At 33.6% G+C, this 20,935-nt stretch overlaps 1 protein-coding gene across 1 annotated transcript in view; it reads left to right on the top strand.

The window, feature by feature from the left end:
- LRRIQ1 (leucine rich repeats and IQ motif containing 1) overlaps positions 1–20,935 on the top strand; it is a 106,059-nt gene that overhangs the window by 54,006 nt on the left and 31,118 nt on the right. Inside the window, exons 17-21 of the mRNA XM_061454524.1 lie at positions 135–223; positions 906–1,030; positions 2,302–2,397; positions 2,741–2,826; positions 10,605–10,706. Of these exons, the coding sequence (XP_061310508.1) occupies positions 135–223; positions 906–1,030; positions 2,302–2,397; positions 2,741–2,826; positions 10,605–10,706 (498 nt within the window). The remainder of the gene's footprint in view (positions 1–134; positions 224–905; positions 1,031–2,301; positions 2,398–2,740; positions 2,827–10,604; positions 10,707–20,935) is intronic.

Below are 20,935 nucleotides of genomic sequence, written 5' to 3'. Positions count from 1 at the left end.
GCAGGTAGCAGTTCTGATATACAACTTGAAAACACTTGGAAGAATGAGTAAGACAATTTAAGAGACTTTGAAAAAGCTATCAAAACTAAACTGATTTTATCAGTGCACTATTTAACTTTACTCATTCATGCAAGCTGCATTAGAGAAGGAATGGCTAACTCTATATTCCACCCGTTTCCCTTCAAAAACACTCCTGCTCTTGAACCAGCTGTACTGGCCAAAGGTAACATGTCACAGAAACTTCTTACTCTTCAGTCTTTATTCATTCCTTAAGGATATGCTATTCTGGGGTGATTAATACGACAATCTATTGACTTGAAAAACACAATTACTTTTAGAAGTCTCAGACTTCCTCCTCATCTCCAGATGCAATTTTTCTTTAAGGTTTTCTTTCATTTGCTTATTTTTTTCTTTATTTTGGATCTATTTCAACACTTCACAGTAGCAGAAAAAAAGATGATGTGCTTCATCTGTACATTTGGCAGTGGATTAAAAATTGCTACTTGACACACTACTTTAAAAAAACTAAGATCTGCATTATATGACAACAGCTGACTGTTTTCAGAACAGCTAAAGGTCATTAAACCGTAATGTCTGCTAGTTATTTGACAAACTTTGAAGTTTTAGCTTTTTGTTTTGGTAGAGCTTTCTTTTCTTGCTACAAGCTTAGTAATACTAATGTTTTATTTCCTACAATTAAAAGAAAGGACTCCTATAAAAGTATAATTCATTATATTTAGGGAATGAGTCCCCAGATGTAAGGTCTAATTTGGTATATCACTATTAAGAATCCTTTCTGTTATGGTAACAGATTCTGCAAAGCATGGTGCAGGTTTACCTGCACATTTTAAACTCAAACTTGCAGGAATCATTAACTGAGTTATTTTTCTTCTTCTCTTGCTCAGAAGTATTCTAGGCCTTCACATTCCAGTGAACATTCAAATGGTTCACCACTGTCACCACAAGAAGTTGGGCAGTGCATTAACAACCCACATTCATACTTAGCAGAAAATAGTAGCTTTCATAGCAGGTAAGTTAATTTTTTTTTTTCTTTATATTTAGTTCATTTGTGTTTGACAAAAATCAAAGTGAGGAAAACTTGAGACTGTTTTCTGATGCTTTTGCTACATTTGGTTTATATATTACTGGAGTGGAAAAAAAAATGGGTCAATCCCAAGTGCAAATACAGTCTGGACGGAGAATGGATTGAGAGCAGCCCTGAGGAGAGTTAGTGCATTGGTTGATGAGAAGATCAACACTACCTGGCAATTAGCTATTGCAGCCCAGAAAGCCAACTGTATGCTGGGCTGCATCAAAAGGAGCATGACCAGGCCCCCAACACCAGAGGGATGTGGACCTACTCAACTTGGTTTAGAGGCAGGCCATGAAAGTGGTCAGAGGGCTGAAGCCCCTCTCCTGTGAAGACAAGCTGAGAGAGTTGGGGTTCTTTAGGCTGGAGAAAAGAGCGATCCAGGGAGACCTTGTAACAGCCTTCCAGTACCTGAAGGGACCTACTAAGAAATCTGCAGAGGGACTTTTTACATGAACATGTAGTAACAGGTCATGGGGTAATGACCTTAAAGTGAAAGAGGGGATGTTTAGATTAGATATTAGGAAGAAATTCTTCACTATGGGAGTGGTGAGGCACTGAAAGAGTTTTCCGCAAGAAGCTGTGGCTGCCCCATCCCTGGAATTTTTCAAGGCCAGGTTGAATGAGGCTTTGAGCAACCTCGTCTAGTGAAAGGTGTCCCTGCCCATGGCAAGGGAAGCTGGAATATGTGATCCTTAAGGTCCATTTCAACCCAAACCATTCTATGATTCCAAAATGTATTAACTTGTTAAAATCAAATATATTAAATTCAGTTGTTGTTTTTCATCAACTATAAGAATTAAGAATATAAAAATATATGTATGTATTTTTTTTTATCTAGGTTTGACTTTAAATCATAAAACTTATATTTTTCACATATATCATAACATAGATGTTGAAATAGAGATTTGTAAGACTAGATAAAGATAAAAAGGGATTTCTTACACAGCTGCATTCTTTTGGAGAGAAAGGACTGAAATATGCTCCAAGTAATTGAAATGTAAACAATTTCAAATTGATGGCAGACTTTTATTACTCTCCAAGATAAAGCCTTCCTGGAGTATTAAAATAGATTTTTTTGTATTATTTCCAAGCTCCAAAAGTGCTTTTAAAAGGCACAAACAACTTGTAGAATAAGAAAGACTGCAAAATAGTTACCCAAGAGCCTTATTTACCTACCTTTCAGTACCACTCTTTTACTTTGTTTTCAGGTCAGGGAAGGGAACAATGTCACAGCTCTCTGACTGTAAGGAAAGAAAGATATTTTCATTCATGTCTCAAAAAGAAGAGAAAATTTCAGAAGAATGGTATGTTAAACTATTTTGCTTACATAGTGACTTCCAAGAATATGCACAGTACAGTTGGGTTTTGCTGCTTGCCTTTTCTAAGTTCCTCTTTTCAAGAATCTTTGGTATAGAACAAAGTAAAAATTATTGTAATTACTTTTACAAATGTGCAAGAGCAGCTTAATAAGTTGCAATAATGTAATGTTAAATATTCAGGCTATCTGTGTAATTCAGAAAGTTTCATACCATGCATAAGAAGTACTATATGCACTTGTATTCTTTTTGAAAGTGTATTATACAATAATATGCAGCTGGTGTAACATAATACATGTGAAATGCTTAGTAAGTTATTATCTTCCCCTAGGGGTTTTAAGGATATATCTACTGCACAGCTAATGCTGAAGAGGGCCTGTAAAATGAAGCCTAAAAAGTATAGTAATAAAAATTTAGGTAAGTAACAGTTCAAAAAAAGGTTCTATTAATGTAATTTTTCTGTAGTTAAATCTCAGAATAGCTACTCTCTTTTAAAAGTTTGCTTGCACAATGTTCAACATTAATTTGAATAAAGGTGGATTCAGCAAAAACTACTCAGTTTAAATCCATTCGTTCCAGTGATAAAAAACATCCACTGGATTTTTAAGTTGAATATTTGACAGCTATGCTAAACAGATTTGTTTGTTTGTTCGTTCATGTATCTCTTTTTCCAAATGTGAAAATTATATTTCTGCATTTTGTGCTTTTTCTGCTTTCCTCTTATGGGAATTGCAGGTTAAAAATGTTGACCTATGCAAGAACTATTTATGAAAATGATAGCTTAATACATATGAAATGAAATATTATTTTTTGTATTAAATATTCACTGTGGTTATAATGTGTATCCAACTCCTCTGTAATTGTCTTCTCGTTCTTCTCAATTGCTTCTTGTGTCAATGAACATTTCCTAGAACCATGTTAGTATGATATGGTAATGCAGATATTAATGGAATATGTTGATAAAAACAGTAATAAAATACTGCTAGTATGAAAAACATTCAAATATATAAGAACCTGGTTGACGATAAGACCTAACTCTAAATGGTGTTTGGAAAATGTAGTTTTATTTAGATTTAATAAATGTAAATTGGGGAGAGTAAGGGGGAGAAAGAGATGTGTAATCAGCAAACCGTGCTTTATTGTTATGGAAAGGAAAAAAATTAGTAAGAGGCAAAAGTTACTATATTTAAATCTTCATGGCTTCTCATGATGCCCTAATATGTTACCTAAAAAAAAACAAGCAGTAAATACCTGGTGTGCAGCTGAAGTTTTTACATATGTTCCATTTGGTGGCCTCTACATTATATTTTAACAAAAAGCTTATTAAGATATATCATCTTTTCTCCGTATGCTCTCTGGTTTATGTTAGCAGTAATTAATCCATTCATAAATGTCTGATTGAGCATATCAAATTTGCTATCCTGTTTTTTTTGTAGTTCTAATAGATTTTTTTGATATATTTGTATTCACTTTGTTCAGATTATTCATTATGGTATATGGATGTTGAGCTTTTTAATGTATCACTTGGAATAGTCTCAAGGTATATTACCAGTTTTAAAAAAACTAACAAAACTTTTGCACAATTATTTTACAGGTTCAAATTTTCTCTTCTTGACACCACCTCATACAGAATGTTTTTGTCTTTTTGACTTACCTCAAGCACAAAAATAACCTGTATATGTAATTTTGCTGTGTAGATTTTTCTGACAGTCATTAAAATCATGGTCTTTTTCTTCAGCTATGCAGAAAGCATAATTTCTAGAACCAAGAAATATAACTGAAAATATTGCATGCTCAATCAAGTTTCAGTACAAAGATTATCAAGCCAACTATTCTTGCTCATACAGCACACTGGTCAGTGTGGACCAACTATACCATTATCATTTAAAAAAGTATTTTTTATCTTAAATTTATGTTAAAACTCAATTGTTGCACTAAAAAATTACCCTGATCTAATATTCACCATGTGGGAAGAATCTTCATGTATATAATTATGTTTTATAACAACTACCTCTGCTGAAGTGGTGGGAGCAAGTCAGGGTCTTCTTGAGGGTCTGGTTGAACAGAGCAGCTTCACAGCATTTAAATTAGGGTAGCTATACCTTATCCTGAGGCTGGCCATCTCCAGGTCAGGAGTCTGTAACCAGGTCCATTAGGCTGCCAGCGTCTTTCTTGAATCTACATGTGGTACAGCTCATACTTGCAGCAATTCCAGTATAACTAGAGAGAGTTCAGAATCTTAGGACATTGTTGTCAGTTTAACCATACTGAAGAAGGAATTCTAGAAGATACTTTATTCCTTCTAATATTTGAAAGCAGATTGAAATTAATCTGAATAAGTAGATGACAACATTGTCTTTTTATGTTTCTGTAACTATTAGCATTCTACCACCTTCACCTCTGAAATGAGCGTCCTATATTTTGTACTGATTGAGCAACTTGGTCTAGTAGAAGGAGTCCCTACCTATGGCAAGGGAGTTGGAACTACATGATCTTTAAAGTCCCTTACAACCCTAATCATTCTATGATTCTATGATAAGCTGCATATGAAATATTATAGGATTTTTTTTAGCATTATTATTTCTGTTCTTTTGAATTTCCAGGTACTCAGTGTAATTTCAACTGTTTCATTTTTAGCTTTCTGATTTAAAATAGTTGAATGTATGCTACCTACAATAAAATAATTTTGTTAGTGATAAGGATTGCTACCCACTAGAAAATAAGTAGCCAGCATCCACCTGAAAGTGTGAATTATAAGGTGTAAAAAAGCAATTATCCATGTTATATCCCTTTACTACACATCAGTAGTAACTGTTAACTACAGTAGTAAATGCAGAAACTACAGTTTAAGCTCTGACAAAAGGCAAAGCAACAGCATCTCTGAAGGTTCTTGATACAAAGAAATTATAAACTATTAACAAATATACTGATAGCCTTTATGCTAAGATTTCAGCATCATCTCAAACATCTTTTATGTGCTATTGATCATACTGTGCTGCAGATCTTTTTAGTTGCAGGTAATGATAAGGTGCTGATGTTTTTTGTAGGAACAAATGGCTTGTCAGAGGATGCTGTCTGCTTCCATATGTTATCAAATTCCTTTGCCTTAAGCCTGAGATTCACAACTTCTAAGTGTTAAATGAGCTTCCATTAAAAGAGTTTTACAGTTACTCTTTAATATAGTCAAGACATCTGCTGGATTGGAACTTGTGTTGGACAGTCATGAATAGCTTTGATTCTTAACATTCTCAGGTGTGGGAAATTCTTCTTTAATTTTCCATCTAAAACTTTTGCCTCCTTCCAGCACAGTTGGTTAAATATAGAAGCCCACATCTGAGTTAGTCATGTGCATTCTTTTGTGTAAAGAAATAGCCACCTTAAATGCTATAAATTTCCTCCTAAATCATAACTCAAAACCAGGCTACTTGCATCTCACTGTAAAAGCACTTACAAATCTCCATTGCTTAGACAGAAAACCTAAAGTGATTAGCTGAAGTACAGAGTTAAACTGTAGATATGTAGAAGAAACTGAGAAGTATCTTACCTCATATGTCTGGCCAAATACCTTCTCAGTAGTGAAAAAAATATGGAAAATACTAGCAAGTGCACTGAATGCTGTGGTTTGTATTACAAGGAAGAGCTTAAAGTAGCATAACCTTATAATAGGGGTTGATTCAGGCAATGCTTATATTGCAGTAGACCAGTCCCACTAAATAATGGCCTTAAGGGCTGTTATGCCCTAATCCACTACAGTTACGTATGCTTGTTTATGTAGTTAAATAAAGTTGTGGCCTGTATTTTAACGATACCAAATGTAGGCTGTGTCTACTTCAACTATTTTACTCTACATTAAGATAATACAAAAAGTGTGGGCAAGAAACCAGAAATATTACAGCCAAGTAAAATGGATATAATGTCAGAAATATTCCTGTTTTTCATGGCTGCAGAAAATTCTATAGAAATTCTAATTCAAAATCTAAGTACAGCAGACATTAACACACCTCACTATTCTTAAAAGTTAAGCACAGTGACTCAAAACAATCCTAATTTCCTAAAGATGTCTCGGCACAACAGTGCAGAATTTCTTGATTAACTTTGAATTTCCTTGATTCTGTGGATTTTCTATTAATGTCTGAAAGTTAACTTCTTTCAAGATGGCTGGAAGCATTGTCTTGCTTTCAGTTTGTCTCTCCTACACTGCTATACTACTTCTTATTTAACCATTTAACCATATCCAAAGGAAAACTTGCCAGTAACTAACAGCATGAAATGTTAATTCTTGCTGCCACATAGGTATTTAAAAAAATAAAAATAAAAAGGAGCTGGAGTGGGCCTTAACTCCTAAATCCAGAACACAATGGCATTGGTATTTCACAGAGGCCAACAAATATTTTTATTTCTATTATAGAATTTAAGAGAGCAATGCAATGCTAATTATATAAAAACAAGCAAGCAAACAAACAAACCCTAAAACCAAACAGCAGAAAATCCAACATACCCCCTTCAAAACCCACAGCCCCAGAACAGATGATCTGACTATACAACACTGATTTGTTGAATTAACAGCAGTCAGAATAAAAATGTGGGGGATGTTATTCCTTGTTGCGCCTTACATCAATAACCATTGATCTATATTTCCTTAGTAGCAGAAAGCAAGCTGCTTCTGTTGCTGTGTATTTCATGTAGCAGTATCATCTGGGAGCTCCAGATATGGATGAGTTGAAGTCCTACTTGCTGTTCAGTTATAGAACAAAATATGGTCTTCCTTCCAAATGGATTTACAAATTGAAATATCTTATAGATATGTATCTGTCACTCTGTGCTACTTTGATTTGTCAACTCTCTAAAGTTGACACAGATATGTTTATGTTTTTTCTAATTACAAATATTGAACAACAAAAATTAATGACAATCATTTACTTTTTTTCAGTTTTTCATATTATCAAGAAGTTATTTAGTAAATGTGGTGCCAAATCAGGCAGTAACTATTCCTTCCATATTGTTTCTATAACATTTCTTGTGTTTGTCCAACTTATCTTCTATTGTTGGAGTCAGCCAAGCAATGTGCATTAAATTACCTCCCTGGTTCCTAGACTGCCAGCGCAGATCATTGTCTAGTAAGCCACATTTAAATGAGAATGCCAGAATCCAGGAAGATATCTGTATGATTTTGAACTGCTGGACTCTTTCACAGTTCTCTGTGTGAAATCTAAAACATTTGATTGCTTGTCATCAAAGCATACATGCAGTTCATTTCCCTAGCTCAGAGACTGAAAAGCACTAGTATTATAAACTGTGTGATATTGACTACATTTGGATCTAGATAAAGGACTCATTTTTAATAACAAAAGAGCTGTAGGCAATGGTTGAGGTGATCCAGGTAGGTACAAATTCAAGTAGTCTGGCACTGTGTTAAATCCCTGTAGTTATTTTGCAAAGACTCAAAGATAAATCTTCTGATAGAAATCTCTTAGAACAGTTTCTATCATTTCCCTATGTTCCCTTTCCATGGACCTTCTTTACTGCTGGTATCCTTGCACACACATAAATGTTTGAAAAATCTAGGTGTACACCATTAACTTCATGTAACTTCACGCAGAAGTCTTTGGTACAGTTTAACTTTGGACTAGTTGGAGTTTTCATAGAATTTGGTGGAAGGCCGGATTAAGGAAAGATGACATTTTAAAAATATCCTGGAAATATTTTAGTAGACCCACACAGGAAGTGTGTAATTTCAGAAATTATTTTAAGTTAATCAAAAATAGTTTGGAAAGCCTCAATTGCACTTTGTTGAAGTTTTAATATTTTTTTCACTTTGTTTTTGGTCTTCTATTGAAGAAAAACACTGACTTTGTAACTAGTATAAAGCTAGTTATATAGTACATATAATAACCAGTATATAATAGAAGTTAGAAGTCGTTTTATTAATACTATTTTATCAACACTGAATGCTGCATGTTGGAAAAATTGCAATTAGAAAAAAATTTGCTCTGAACGTTTTTGTCCATGTACAGTACATGTATGACTATGTATTTCACCACTATAGAAAATACAGTAATAATTCATACTTTACTTAAAATATTTTTTATAAATTCTATTACTTAAAATTTTAAGGAGAACTTTTAAAATATAATGTATTACTACTCAATATTGTTTTGGCCCAAATCTTACTGTGATCTAGTGCCTCAAACATTTGCTACCCTTAGGAACACTAGGTTGTTACAAATTTATTTTTGAGCTGGGAGGCATGGCAATATAGGCCTACTTCATCCATCTGTACAAAGAGAAGATGTCTACAGACCTGGTAATCCAGTTTGTGAATAAAGTGATCCCATTATCAGAATTCTTGTAATCTGCCTTTAAAACTAATGGAGCTAATCATTATTTATTGTGATTCTTGGGTTGTTTCTTTGAATTTACAAATTGCGCAGTAAGAGACTTCGCTTAGCACCATTAAGAACATTCTGTCAGCCAAATGCTGCTGCAGTGTCGGCTGACCAAGGATACCATAACAGTTTGATGTGTTTTGTCAATGCATTATCTCTTAAAAGTATCTACACCCATTAAAGATCTTCACTCGGCTTGTTGTCTTGCTTGTGTCGAGTATTCTCTGACAAAAAGTGGAGTTCCTAGTATGCCTTTATGTACCATTAGTTTATAACTGAAACATCTACTGAAAATACAGAGGTCTAGTCAAAAAACAACTTTGTAAATTGGGGTTAAACTGTGTAAGAAATTGCCCATTGACTTAACAGGGCATTAGTATCCTTTCTTTCCATAGATAAGGAAACAGTGAAAAAGCTACTTACTTTGCTGCAGTATTATAGATACTCCTACAAACTTTTTCAATAAACACCAGCCAGGCCTTGTAAAAAACTCGAAGTATCAGATATAAATAGCCATGTAAATTTATTCTGCCTCAATGCTTTTTGAGTTTTTCAATTTCCTCTCTTTTCCTGCTCTGTCTCTTCTGGCAATGTCTCACATAATCATTTCTGTTACAGTTACAGTCTTTGTGGAAATCTAGATTATTTCCTTGCTGTATGTACTTTCTTGCTATGTTCTGTTACTGCTTTCCTTCTTTAGTTTTATTAGTGTCTACCCTTTTCTGACACTTTGTAGTCACCTCTGTAGACAAACTTCTGCCTCATTGTTTCTCAGATATTCCTGAGAATGTATTTGTCTGCTTCTGCTATTGTCTTCTTCTTTTAACCATGAGAAAAATATTTCTTTGATTTTTCCTTTGGCTTTCCATTACTCATAATATGCTCAGTGCCAGAGTTTCACAACCCTATATATACTTTTGCTCATCATTATGTATCTGGTTTTGTTTCTACATTCTTCTAAATCCTTTTGGTTTTTTTTTTTCTTTTTAATAAATGGCTGGTTTATTCTGAGCTCTGTGTAAAATTTTCACATTCTTTCTAACCTACTGTTTCCCTTAAACTCCTATATTTCTTCTATGTCAAGCAAATAATTCTCCCTTCACATCAGAAATAATGCATGAAAATCACCTTTCCTGACTTGTGTGGTTTCACATTAGTTTAACTTTTAATTAAACTTTGTTTTTTTTCCAGTTTAGTAATATGTATTATTTAGATTTACACACATTCTGTGCTCATCTTTGCTTCTTTGCAGAATTTTTGAAATAACAGTTATGAAACTAAGAATTCATATAGTAGCATATAGATGAGTCTGTAGACTTTTGAGTATTTTTTATTTCAGTAAGGATGGCACATGCAAGAAGGTTAGTTTATTGTCTGCAAGTTTAGCCTCAAAAAATAATCTGCCTCTTGTTAACATTTTTTAGGTGTAAATGACTTGATTTATACTGCTGAATAATTCTGAACCACAGCTTTTAGAAACAGTGCTTGGCATATATTCTGTTAATATTTCTGCTTTAATTTCAAGATTTGAAAGCATATTTTTAAAAATATTTTCTGGAAATATATGCTTTAGAATTTAATTTGGAGATGAGCTAGCTAAAAGATCAACGGTGTTAAAATCCTGTGAAATAGTGACTTTGATTCTCAGTTGCACATGTTGCTTTATTTTAGAAAATGTAATCCTTTGTGAATATAAAACCTACTTTTAAAGGTATTTTCATTTATTAAGTGGCTAAAAGGTGAAAAACTGCTTGAAGGAATGAATGAGCCAGGTCTGACCTTTGATTTTAACTTGTTCTTGTCATCTAGACCCAGCTGTGAGAGTGGCGTTGTTCAAAAACAATGAAAATAAACATCTCCATGTGCAACCACTGAGGAAGACACAGCCTATAAATGCTAGTTACTTTGAAGGTATGAACAAGTATTTCACTTTATCTCTATGCGTATAAGCATTTATATCTTGTAATGTGTTTTAAGCAGGCCTACTTGAAATGTAAAACAATATGCACAAATAGAGGAAGTCAAGAGTTTAAGGTCCTTATCTGTTCCTGAGTATCTCAAGTTACAACAGTGAAACATTCCAATTTCTATTCATTGGGGAGGGTGAGGGTGCTCCTAGAGATTAACTCATAATAAACTGGTACATAATTTATTTATTATTATTACATTTTCATCATAAAAATAATCGTTATAAAAACATAAAAACATGGCAAAAAGATATAAAATGCAAAGCACTAAAACAAAATTTTCAAAATGAAATACACTTCAAATTCTTCGTCTCATTGTCATCTTTTTTCAAGCTATCCTTTAATTCCTGATAATCATTAACATGTTTTTAGGAAGGTATTTTCATAAATATTCCCTAAAACCCACTATTTGACAGAAGACAAGAAAAGAATCTCCAGCATGCAAATATAAAACTGACTTTCCAAAAGCATTTAAACACTGGTGTAGCTCCTTTACTGTTGAAATTAATTTTAAAACCCTCTTTGATTTCAGTATAATTAGAATAAAGCCAATTCTACTGAAAATACTCTTGTTCTAAGAAGCTGAACGTCTCCGGAGGCATTTTTCTTTTTTTCCCACTGTTTTGATTACTTTTGCAACTCAGTGTGTTCAGAGAGTTGTCACTTCTGTCCTTCTATCTTTTCAGAGTAGCCATATGCTGTCTGATTTATTCCCAAACCTACAAAGTGAAATTAAAAATAATACTGTATTAATGTTCACTGAATGAGAATAAAAATTAGAACCTGAGACAGGTGTGCAATCAATCTGAGTGTACCTGAGCTGAATTTGGTCAGTTAATCTAAAACCTAGGTTTGCCTCATGTTCATGAGTACATGCTCAAATTTGGTTGGAAGCAACTCTTGGTAAATTCTGAAGAGGAAAAATGTTTGCTTTATTATTTTCCTTGGATCTAAGCGTAAATTCACCTAGAATATAATCTGTATATATGTGACTGATTTAGTATTCCCAGTGTCTCGTATCTGTTGTTGTGGCTATGCTTATATGCCAGAGTGCATCATATACTGAATAGAACATGCTGACTACCTACAAAACATTGGATGTCCTAAGCATACAAGCAGTAGCGTGAATGTTCAAAACCGTATCAAGCTTGATCACAGGCTCAGTACCCTAAAGTCAATATAGGTTTAGCCTAGCTTTTCTGCCATCAGTTTATCTGTTCCTGCCTATAGATACTGGAAAAGCCAATGTATGCATTCTAAATATTAGTGAAATCATTTTTTTTAATGCATGGAGAGAAGGTACCATAGCAGATGAGATACCAAAAGGCAAGCGCTGTAGTGGCACTCTTGTTTATCTTTCATTTCAGGGACCACTGTATTCCTTTGGCCAGCTAATAGTTTTTTTTTTTTACATCTTTTATTGGGTGCTCACATGCAATCTGCTGATCCTTCAAGATGAGTAATACTCCTCTGCTGGATCAGAATATAAAATTCTCCTGCCTGAGGTATTGCTACTGCAGATGGTATGGCTAGAAAAAACTAGGTTGTGAATTAGAACCCTGAGAGGAGCACAGATCATTTATTTATGTGTATGTGAGATACCATCAGAACAAAATAAGAGTTTAAATATAGAATTTGGTAACACTTTGCCTGTTACCTACTACAAAGCAAAGCACATGCATGATAATTTCAGCATTGTGTTATCAGTCATTTCTTCCCTCACTCACAAAAAAGCTTGTTTCCCATTTCCCCTCTCTCACCTTTTGACCATTTCTTCCTCTTTTGCCTGGAATAGATTTCTTTGGGTCTGTTCTCCGATGGGAGTTCTTTCTGTAACAAGAAGGTGGAATGTTTTCACTCTGTATCCATAAATCTTGTGGACACTGTATTTTAAGTCAAGAGAGAACACAGACCAGTCCATTGCATGGTGGAAATAAACTTCCTCCATTCAAGCCCTTTTACCTTCACAGACTAGTAGTCACTGCTCTGATAGAAAATCTGAACTCCAATCTATCTCCTTCATAAACCACTAAATAAATTACAAATAAAAAAAAAAAATAAAGACATGTTCTAAATATTCCTGCTTTATTTCTTTGAATTGTGAAATGGGGGGAGAAACCATAGCATCAACGGCAAGTACACATGTGTTATCTGTTAAATAACAGAATCACTACTTTTGAAAGGGGATGCCCTCGGAAGTGAAACAATTAGAACAGTTTTAGATTTTCAAACTGGAACATGTCATGGTAGTGAATATTTAAGAGGTAATCTAGTTAAAAAGTAAGATGAATGTCTTTTGTCTTCACTGTGTCTTTAGCTTGTCTTTAAAAATAAAGACAAAAAAGAAATCAAAAATAGGAGGTATAAAAATAAAGAGGGAAAAGGTAAACGTGTGATGCTTGTGTATTTCAGAGGCAAAGGTTATATTCTGTTGTAAATTTCTTTCTCATCTAAACTACTGCATCATACTGACAGTGTTGTATCCTGCAGCAACACTGCAGGGGGGTTGGAACTAGATGATCTTAAGGTCCTTTCCAACCCTAATTATTCTATGATTCTATGAATATCTAAACGTAGTGAGGACATAGTGTTGATTCTATATTCAACGGTTACAAAAGTTGTGATGAGCTAATATGTGAAATGTTGGTATCCGATTTTGAAAACCTGTGCATAACTTTAATCCCATGGGACAATTCACATATCTCTAATCTGGCACACACATTGTAGGAAAATATTTTTTTTTAAATTGGAGTGACACCATAAAACTTTATTACATTTTAGAAGAGTCTTATGCCTTACTCACTGATGTTATTAAAATCCCCAGAGGGGACCATTATTTCACATTTGTATCACAATAGCATACAGAAGTTAGTCAGAGATAAACCCCTTTGTATTATGCACTTCATCAACAGCACGAGGAAACGTTCCGACAGGCAAGAATTTACCATTTAAAAATACAAGCAATATTTGAAGACACAAACCATAGGAGCATAATTAAATGTGTATTAGTTTATATGTGTGTGTGTATATGTGTATCTGTCAATATGTATACATTACATAGCACTTATGCTTTTTTGCTTCTGTATTTAGAAAGGAAAGTAAATTATGAACAATTACACTCTGGTGTAATCTGTAGTATCAGCATGTGTTTTGTAATCCTAATGCCTTCTGTCTAGGTGCGGTTTCAGTTTCTTTAAAATGAAGTTTATCATGTTGTTATTATCTAATACGGATTCATTAAAACTATAAATAAATAGTATTTTTGAATCATACTTATATATTATGACATTAACTTCAGTAGGTTATAAAATACGTGTTTACTGCTTCTCTTAAGAAACTGTAGCCTAATCAATAACCTGAAGACAGATGAAAGCCTGCCTTAATCTACTTCTGATGATTTGCTGGATATTTCCTGGAGTTACACATGCTACACTGTGGGGTTTTTTTTGTGTGATAGGTTTATGCTTCCAGCCTGGTTGTTGAGTTTCAGTTAGTATCAGTTGGTTGACAAACAAAATATGCCTGCTTACAATTTTAATGACCATTTTTTGAGATTCTTGTGTGTTTTGTAGATGGTGACATTTCAAAAGATCTCAAAATTTTGGAAATGTTATCAGGATCACAGATAATTTTCAGCATTTCCTATTTTGCTGCAAAGCATAATTTTAGAAAGCTTATAGGAGGCTATTTCAGTTATTGATTTAACATAAAATAGTCTTGACTATTTTGGATAAAGTAGATCAGGAACTGGAGGAAGGATATACCGTTGATTACTCTTTTCTTAAGAAACTCCAATTAGTCTTGGCTGAACAAGTAACAGAACATTTCTGTCAGCAGTGGGTCTGTAATTACAGGGTCTGTATTTTCATTTACACAGAGGAAGAATACCTATTTCAACCAGCAGTGTGAGTGCTGTGTCCCAGTACAGCAACTCAGAACTAAAGAAGACGCCCCGAGGCCTAGGACATTGTTTTGCTTTAGGAACAGTATATATCTTTTGGGGTCCTCTTTAATCCATCTACCTCAGCAATTTTGGTGGGTTATCCAAATAATTTCTGTTCAGAGTAATGGGAAGCTGGATTCCAATATCTAGAACAAATTAGGAGAAGACAGTAAATCAGTTAAGTGTCCAGTCAAACTATCCTAAGTATTAATTTGGATATGATTATTTAACTTCTCAGAAATTCATAGACTATGCTCTAATTATTTATGTAATTAGGTAATCTATTGCCACATATGCTACATTTGGTTTTAGTCATATCCGTATCAATCAGTGGCACATCAATACCACACACTTCCAAGGAGTAGAAACAGTGCAGCTTCACCCAGGAATGTGCACAATGACCAATGCCAGGAAGTTTAACTGTATTAAAAATTCATTGGACTATGTTGTCAAGATATGTTTACTCTAGTTTGGAAACCTGTAATTCCAGTTGGTAGTACTGTATTTCCCATCATTTTATGCTCATTGATGACTAAAGAAAACAGTGGGTATACTGCTAAAGCAGATTTCACCAATACAGATTTGATAATGAACAGATTATGCTTTCCCAGTTAGCTTTGAATTGCAGAAATATTTATTCATTTCTCTTTAAATTGTCAGTAGAAATAACATTTATTTTTCATATTGGAACAAGAAAAGGTAAAATGATATTGTGATTATGTAATATGATTGGAAGATAGATATCAAGCATCCGTTTAAAGTCATCTGTTTTCTAGCTTTCTGATAGTTAACAATTACAAAAATCCATGTAGTCTCAAATGGAAAATGTTGCAGAACATCCTTATAGATTATTATTACTAGTGCTAATTAAAAGTCTGAACTTGAGACTTTGGAAAGTGGTAATTTAATATTATCTTTGAGTTAAATATGTGAGCTCATTAAAACATTCTTACATAGTGATCAACATAGTTTTTTAAAATTTCTGTGTTAAAAAATATGAATACAGTGAAGAAAAAGTATATATGGCAATTAAATAGAACTTGTATTGGTTCAAGTCACTGATGTTTTTAAATATCTGCATAACAGTTCAGTGACTTCTAAGAGTGGAATGCTAATATCCATCTTTTTTTGAGCTTTAAGCATTTTTTGGGTGTTATTAAAGAATATTTAAAAAGGCATTGAACTACAGCTATTAATTTGTGTTAGCTATTTTTGTATTTTAAAAATTAGCTATTTTCCATGGAAAAATATAAACGGCATCAACTCCCAGGAAGTGCATTGTTTGTGCACATCCATTTATAAATTAAGTCATCTTTTATTGAGCTGTGGTCTGAAAAAGATTAACAAACGCATTCTAAATCTGGCCTTGCTGCAATTATACTCTCTGAATTGCCATGTTTACAGTTAAATTTAGTTATTACGTATCTCCCATGCTTTAAATTTGTATGCCACATTAGGGAAGCAGTTTCTAAACCATAAAGCACTTACAAAAATGACAGAATAATGCACTTCCAGAGAATGCAAGATCTCTCCTGAAACGTGATGAAAATGCATTACAGAAACCTGTAGTGTGGAAGGGAATCTATCTTAAAATCAGAATTCTATGGCTTTGTTTCTTATTATTTAGTTTGAGCTCACACAACAGAACTCTTGCATTGAAATCTTTTCTCATTTTAAGGAATTAATGGCTCTCCACCAGCCCTTTAACATGTAAAATGAGTAGGTTACTTGTGTCCAGTACATCCAAAAAGAGCCAGGTTAAAATAAACATAAGGAGTTGGATATCTTGGAAAAAATCTGTCATGGGTTTGGGTTAATCATCTCCAGAAGAAATTCAACTTGATGCCTGAAATGTAAGACTTCTTGGAGAAAGCAGTAAAGCCTGAGGCAGTGTTGATCTGAAGGAGTGCTCTCCATGGGTCAGAGCTGCTCTGCTGGCAGAGTGCAAACCCAGTTCACAACAGCGGTACGCTGAAAAGTTGTAAAAGACTTCAGGGGCCTTACAGTGCACGCAGTCAAGCTTTGGTTACATAGTTCTAGTGGCCCAGTTTCATATTAGAAAATAAAACTAAAAAATAAAACCTGTGCCTAATTTTCTAGCCTCCTGTCCATCAATGACAGTGTAGGTTTTTTTCAGTATTCGTGCAATGAAGGAATCCTAAAATTATCATATATGTTAAAAGATAAATATGTAAAACATCATTTATGTGTGCTTATGCAGTGCACTTCAGTGTCTGAATATTTATAAATGATCTACACATATGACAGTTATATTAATATTTTTGCTTTTCACATTCATTTAAAAATTAAAAAAAAATCTATTTGCCTGAACAGGAGGTACTTGCCATAGATGCATACTTAATATTATGAATTCTCAGTGTGGTTCTAGTCTTCAGGGTTTCTGTATTCCCGTATTAAAGGTTTCTAAGCACGTATTTCACCTGCCTGTGTATTATCTCTTTGTTACTGTCTCTACTATTTTGCAGACTCTTGTAATTTGTGGTGGTATAAGGACTTTATTAGTACATCGAACTTCAATGCAGTCTCTAAGCTAGAGAGAGTGTTTGCTCCAACAAACTCCCAAAACTCAGATTTTATGCAATGTGTAGTCTGTTACCTGTGATTCCATAGCATAGTAGTTTACCAATCTTTAGCCTAAAGGAACTGAACATGAAAAAAAAAAGAAAACAAATAAAAGAAAAAAAATAAAAGTCTTTCTGCTTTTTTGCTAATAACTACCCAGTGATGACATCAGTGGGAATGGAATTTCACCCAAAATGTCATCAGAGGTTGAAGACTACGTTATCTCATTATTGAATGAGGTAACACAATTGTTCAGATAGTTTTATTTGTATCTTCTAAGATTCTATGTCTCTTTCTTTCCACCTTTCCTTGACATTTTATGTCCAAAAGCTAGGTAGTGTAGATATCTGCATCTCAGCCAATGTAAACAAGTTGACTCCATGTTCAGATCCACAGCTTTTAGTACTGCATAAGGCAATCATTTTGGATTAATAGATCCCTGAGTACTGAAGCATTTCAAATCCTTTTTCATTTGACCATTCAGTGACCTGATAACTATTTCCTGTCCCTAAGTAAGGTTGTGACCCAGGTCTTAGAATGCAAAAGACAGATAATTTTAGCAACAAGTCGAATCCAAAAGGATTTGGTTGGAGGGGGTAAGGAAGAATAGGTTTGGCTAAATTCCTCTAAATAAAGCATTACAGCACTTGGCTTTAGTACATCTAGTTAAAAGTAATTGTTGAATTTATTGCTGTTTGGATGGTTGGAGACTGTAGCCAGTATTGGGGTGGTTTCTTCTGCTGTTACTGGACTGTACCCAGTCTTCTTTTTACACTTCCACAAACCAATTTCTAATGAAGTGGTCATTAAAAGTGCATTTTAAGATATATTCCAAGCATTTTCCAGAGCAACTAGTTCAAGCATTAGAATTGTATTGCTATGCAAATTGTATTTTAACATAGGGCACAGAAAGTGTATAGTTTGTGTCTGTAAAAGTGTCATGAATACTGTATTTCACAAATGTTCTTCTTGCAAAAGAATTTCCATTTAGTATGAAGCTATGAACAAGGAATATAAGGTATTCTTAGAAATATTTTATAGGTACAAATTTTGTTTCACTTGGACAACATGTACATTTTAAATCCCAATTAAAGAAACATTTCCTTTAGATATACAGTTTAGTAGCAATACCTCTGCATATTTTAAGTACTTTCAGAAGTGAATTAAAGGAGGGCCTTCACTACAGAGCTTTTCATTGATTTGAAACTGTAATTGATTGAAGTTTCTTATAAAGGAATTATTTTTTCCTCTTCTGTAATGGTACTTATAGTGTAATGAAGAATTAACACTATTAACGAGATCAGAGTTCTACTGCATTACAAAAAGGCCATTTTCATGTGTTTAATGTTCAACACACATTGAAGTCTCTTTTTTTTCATTAATAATGTGGTTTAGATACATAATATCTGCTGGTATTGTGCAATATTTTTTCATGCAGAACATTACAAGAAGACTTTAAAATTGAAATCTAGGTATTAAAATTTTTATGCAAAGCTCTATACTTTTTACAAGTTTCATGTGATCAATCAGATCTATGTGTGATAGATAATTTTACAAGGAAACGCAATTAACTCAAATATTCTAAAAAAAATGTACAATCATGCAGTGATACCTGAGTAACTTTTATGTAATACTTCACGTGTAATTTCTGTAATATACATCTTCCAACTTCATAACTTTAAGGTTCAATTCTTATCACATGCAATATGGAAACATATTAGCAGTTTTTTTAAATTTAAATATAGGTTTGTGATGTTTTGAAGTATGCAGATATTTTACCTGGCTTATGCATATAAAAAAGGTAGAAATACTGATTTTTCCAGTTACTTTCATGTATATATATATGTATGTATTTTTTTCTTATATTCCTGAGAAAGGTTGTGTATAGAGATAATATTTTTAAATAAAATTTTGTTTACATGGTATACTAGACTACTTCTTCCTGTGTGTGTTTATTGCCAGGTTAACTAATCCAACATGGTTATGATTTCATAAATTACTGCTTTTGTAGAATCCTGTAGATAACCCAGTCCAGGTAATGAGATAAAGAAATACGAGTGGCCAGCCAAAAGAACAACTTCATTTCACTTTCAGAATCATTATTAAACAAGAAGATTATGAATAATTTTAATTTTTTGAATGGTTTCTAAATGCAGAGTAAGTATCAGGCTAAGAAATATATACTGAGAAATTGACTGTGGAATCTCATTTTCCTAAAACTCTTGCATGCTTTTTTTTTTTGTGTGTGTGAATAAGCAGCAAGCTCAGTAGTTTCCAGTTTATGAAAAGACCAGAGGCATCTTTGTCAAAAATAAAATTAGCTCTTTTAAAAGGAGGAATTTAAACATTAATGTATATTTCAGAGTTAAACTTACTGAGAATTTGCTTTAATAGTTGATGTGTGTTTTGTAAGTGAGAAATTAGAAGTGAATGGAAAAAAGAAAGGAAGCTATGTGCTACTAGGGCAGAAAGTTCTGATTTAACCTACCAATGACCTGACTTTGTTTGTTCAGATGACAGTTCTAAAAGTGTGCAGAGAATATTCCCTTTTAATACAGTTATTTGCCGCGAGCTGTGACCTCACTGCCTGTCAGGGAGCAGGTCTGAATTGGCCCTTTCTCTGATATCGTGACATTGCTTCTGTTGCCTCGATTGTGACCTCTGATTGCATGATACCCCTGAGAGTTCAATTTAATAAGCGTGACTCCTGACTCTTAGCCAGGTCTGCCTTCTTAGGGTTTGTCAGACTCTACTTGTAGTCTGGTCTACATATGCTAAAACACTGCATAGGCTGTCATCATACTATGTGAGTTGTGTGCACTGTATTTAAAATTCTCTTTCAAACATATTTCATTTATTGCAAACAGAAATATTTGTAGAAGCTTACTTGGAATAAATTATTAAAGTTGCTATTTCCACAATTATGGCTGCTCAGGATTTTGGGGTTTTTACTGTGGTACAAATAGTTACTATTATTGCACTATATTACTAAGAATGCATGTTATCAGTGCATCATACTAATTCCTTACTTTGAAATTTGTTTTATTTCCCCTATGAAAGTGTTATGTATTTCTATGACTTCCCATCAACATGTATGTTATAGAATTAGTAGGGGCAAATTCTCTTTTTTCATTGCACGTCTGATATGGTTACAAAAGGAGACAGCACTGATGAGCACCCAGAGCGCTGAGATGTAGTTATTCAGGACTAGTCAGGTGAAAGCTGAAGAATCTGTTTGGAATCCAGAAGGTGAGTAGAACTATGACTTATTAAATATCATTGAAAATTAGATATCTTGGGTTTAGTGATTATTTTGCTACATAATTGCATTTTCTCCTGTTTCCGTCCTTTTCTAGCCAGAATCCTGAAGGAGAGTCTATTCAGAGATCTCGCTGCCTTGAAGGTGATGATGCTATTCAGACATTTCTGCAGTTCTAGTATCCCTTGATGCAGTCACTGAAACAGAATATGGGGGAGTTCAAAGATTTGAAAAAGCGTTTCAATTTTGGTACAATTTACAGACAAGTTTTTGTATTTACTTATATAAGTTTTTGTATTATTAAATATACATATACCTTTTTCTAACCTCTGTATCAATACCTCTAACATACTACCTCTAATCAACATCATTTTTCAGAAAAGCATAA

Source organism: Pezoporus flaviventris, unplaced genomic scaffold, assembly GCF_033815535.1.
Source record: "Pezoporus flaviventris isolate CSIRO_AGI_PZ_B2104156 unplaced genomic scaffold, CSIRO_AGI_Pfla_v1 ptg000016l, whole genome shotgun sequence".
Taxonomy (NCBI): domain Eukaryota; kingdom Metazoa; phylum Chordata; class Aves; order Psittaciformes; family Psittacidae; genus Pezoporus; species Pezoporus flaviventris.
Note: the sequence above shows the minus strand (reverse complement) of the source record. Positions and strands in the feature narration are given on the sequence as shown.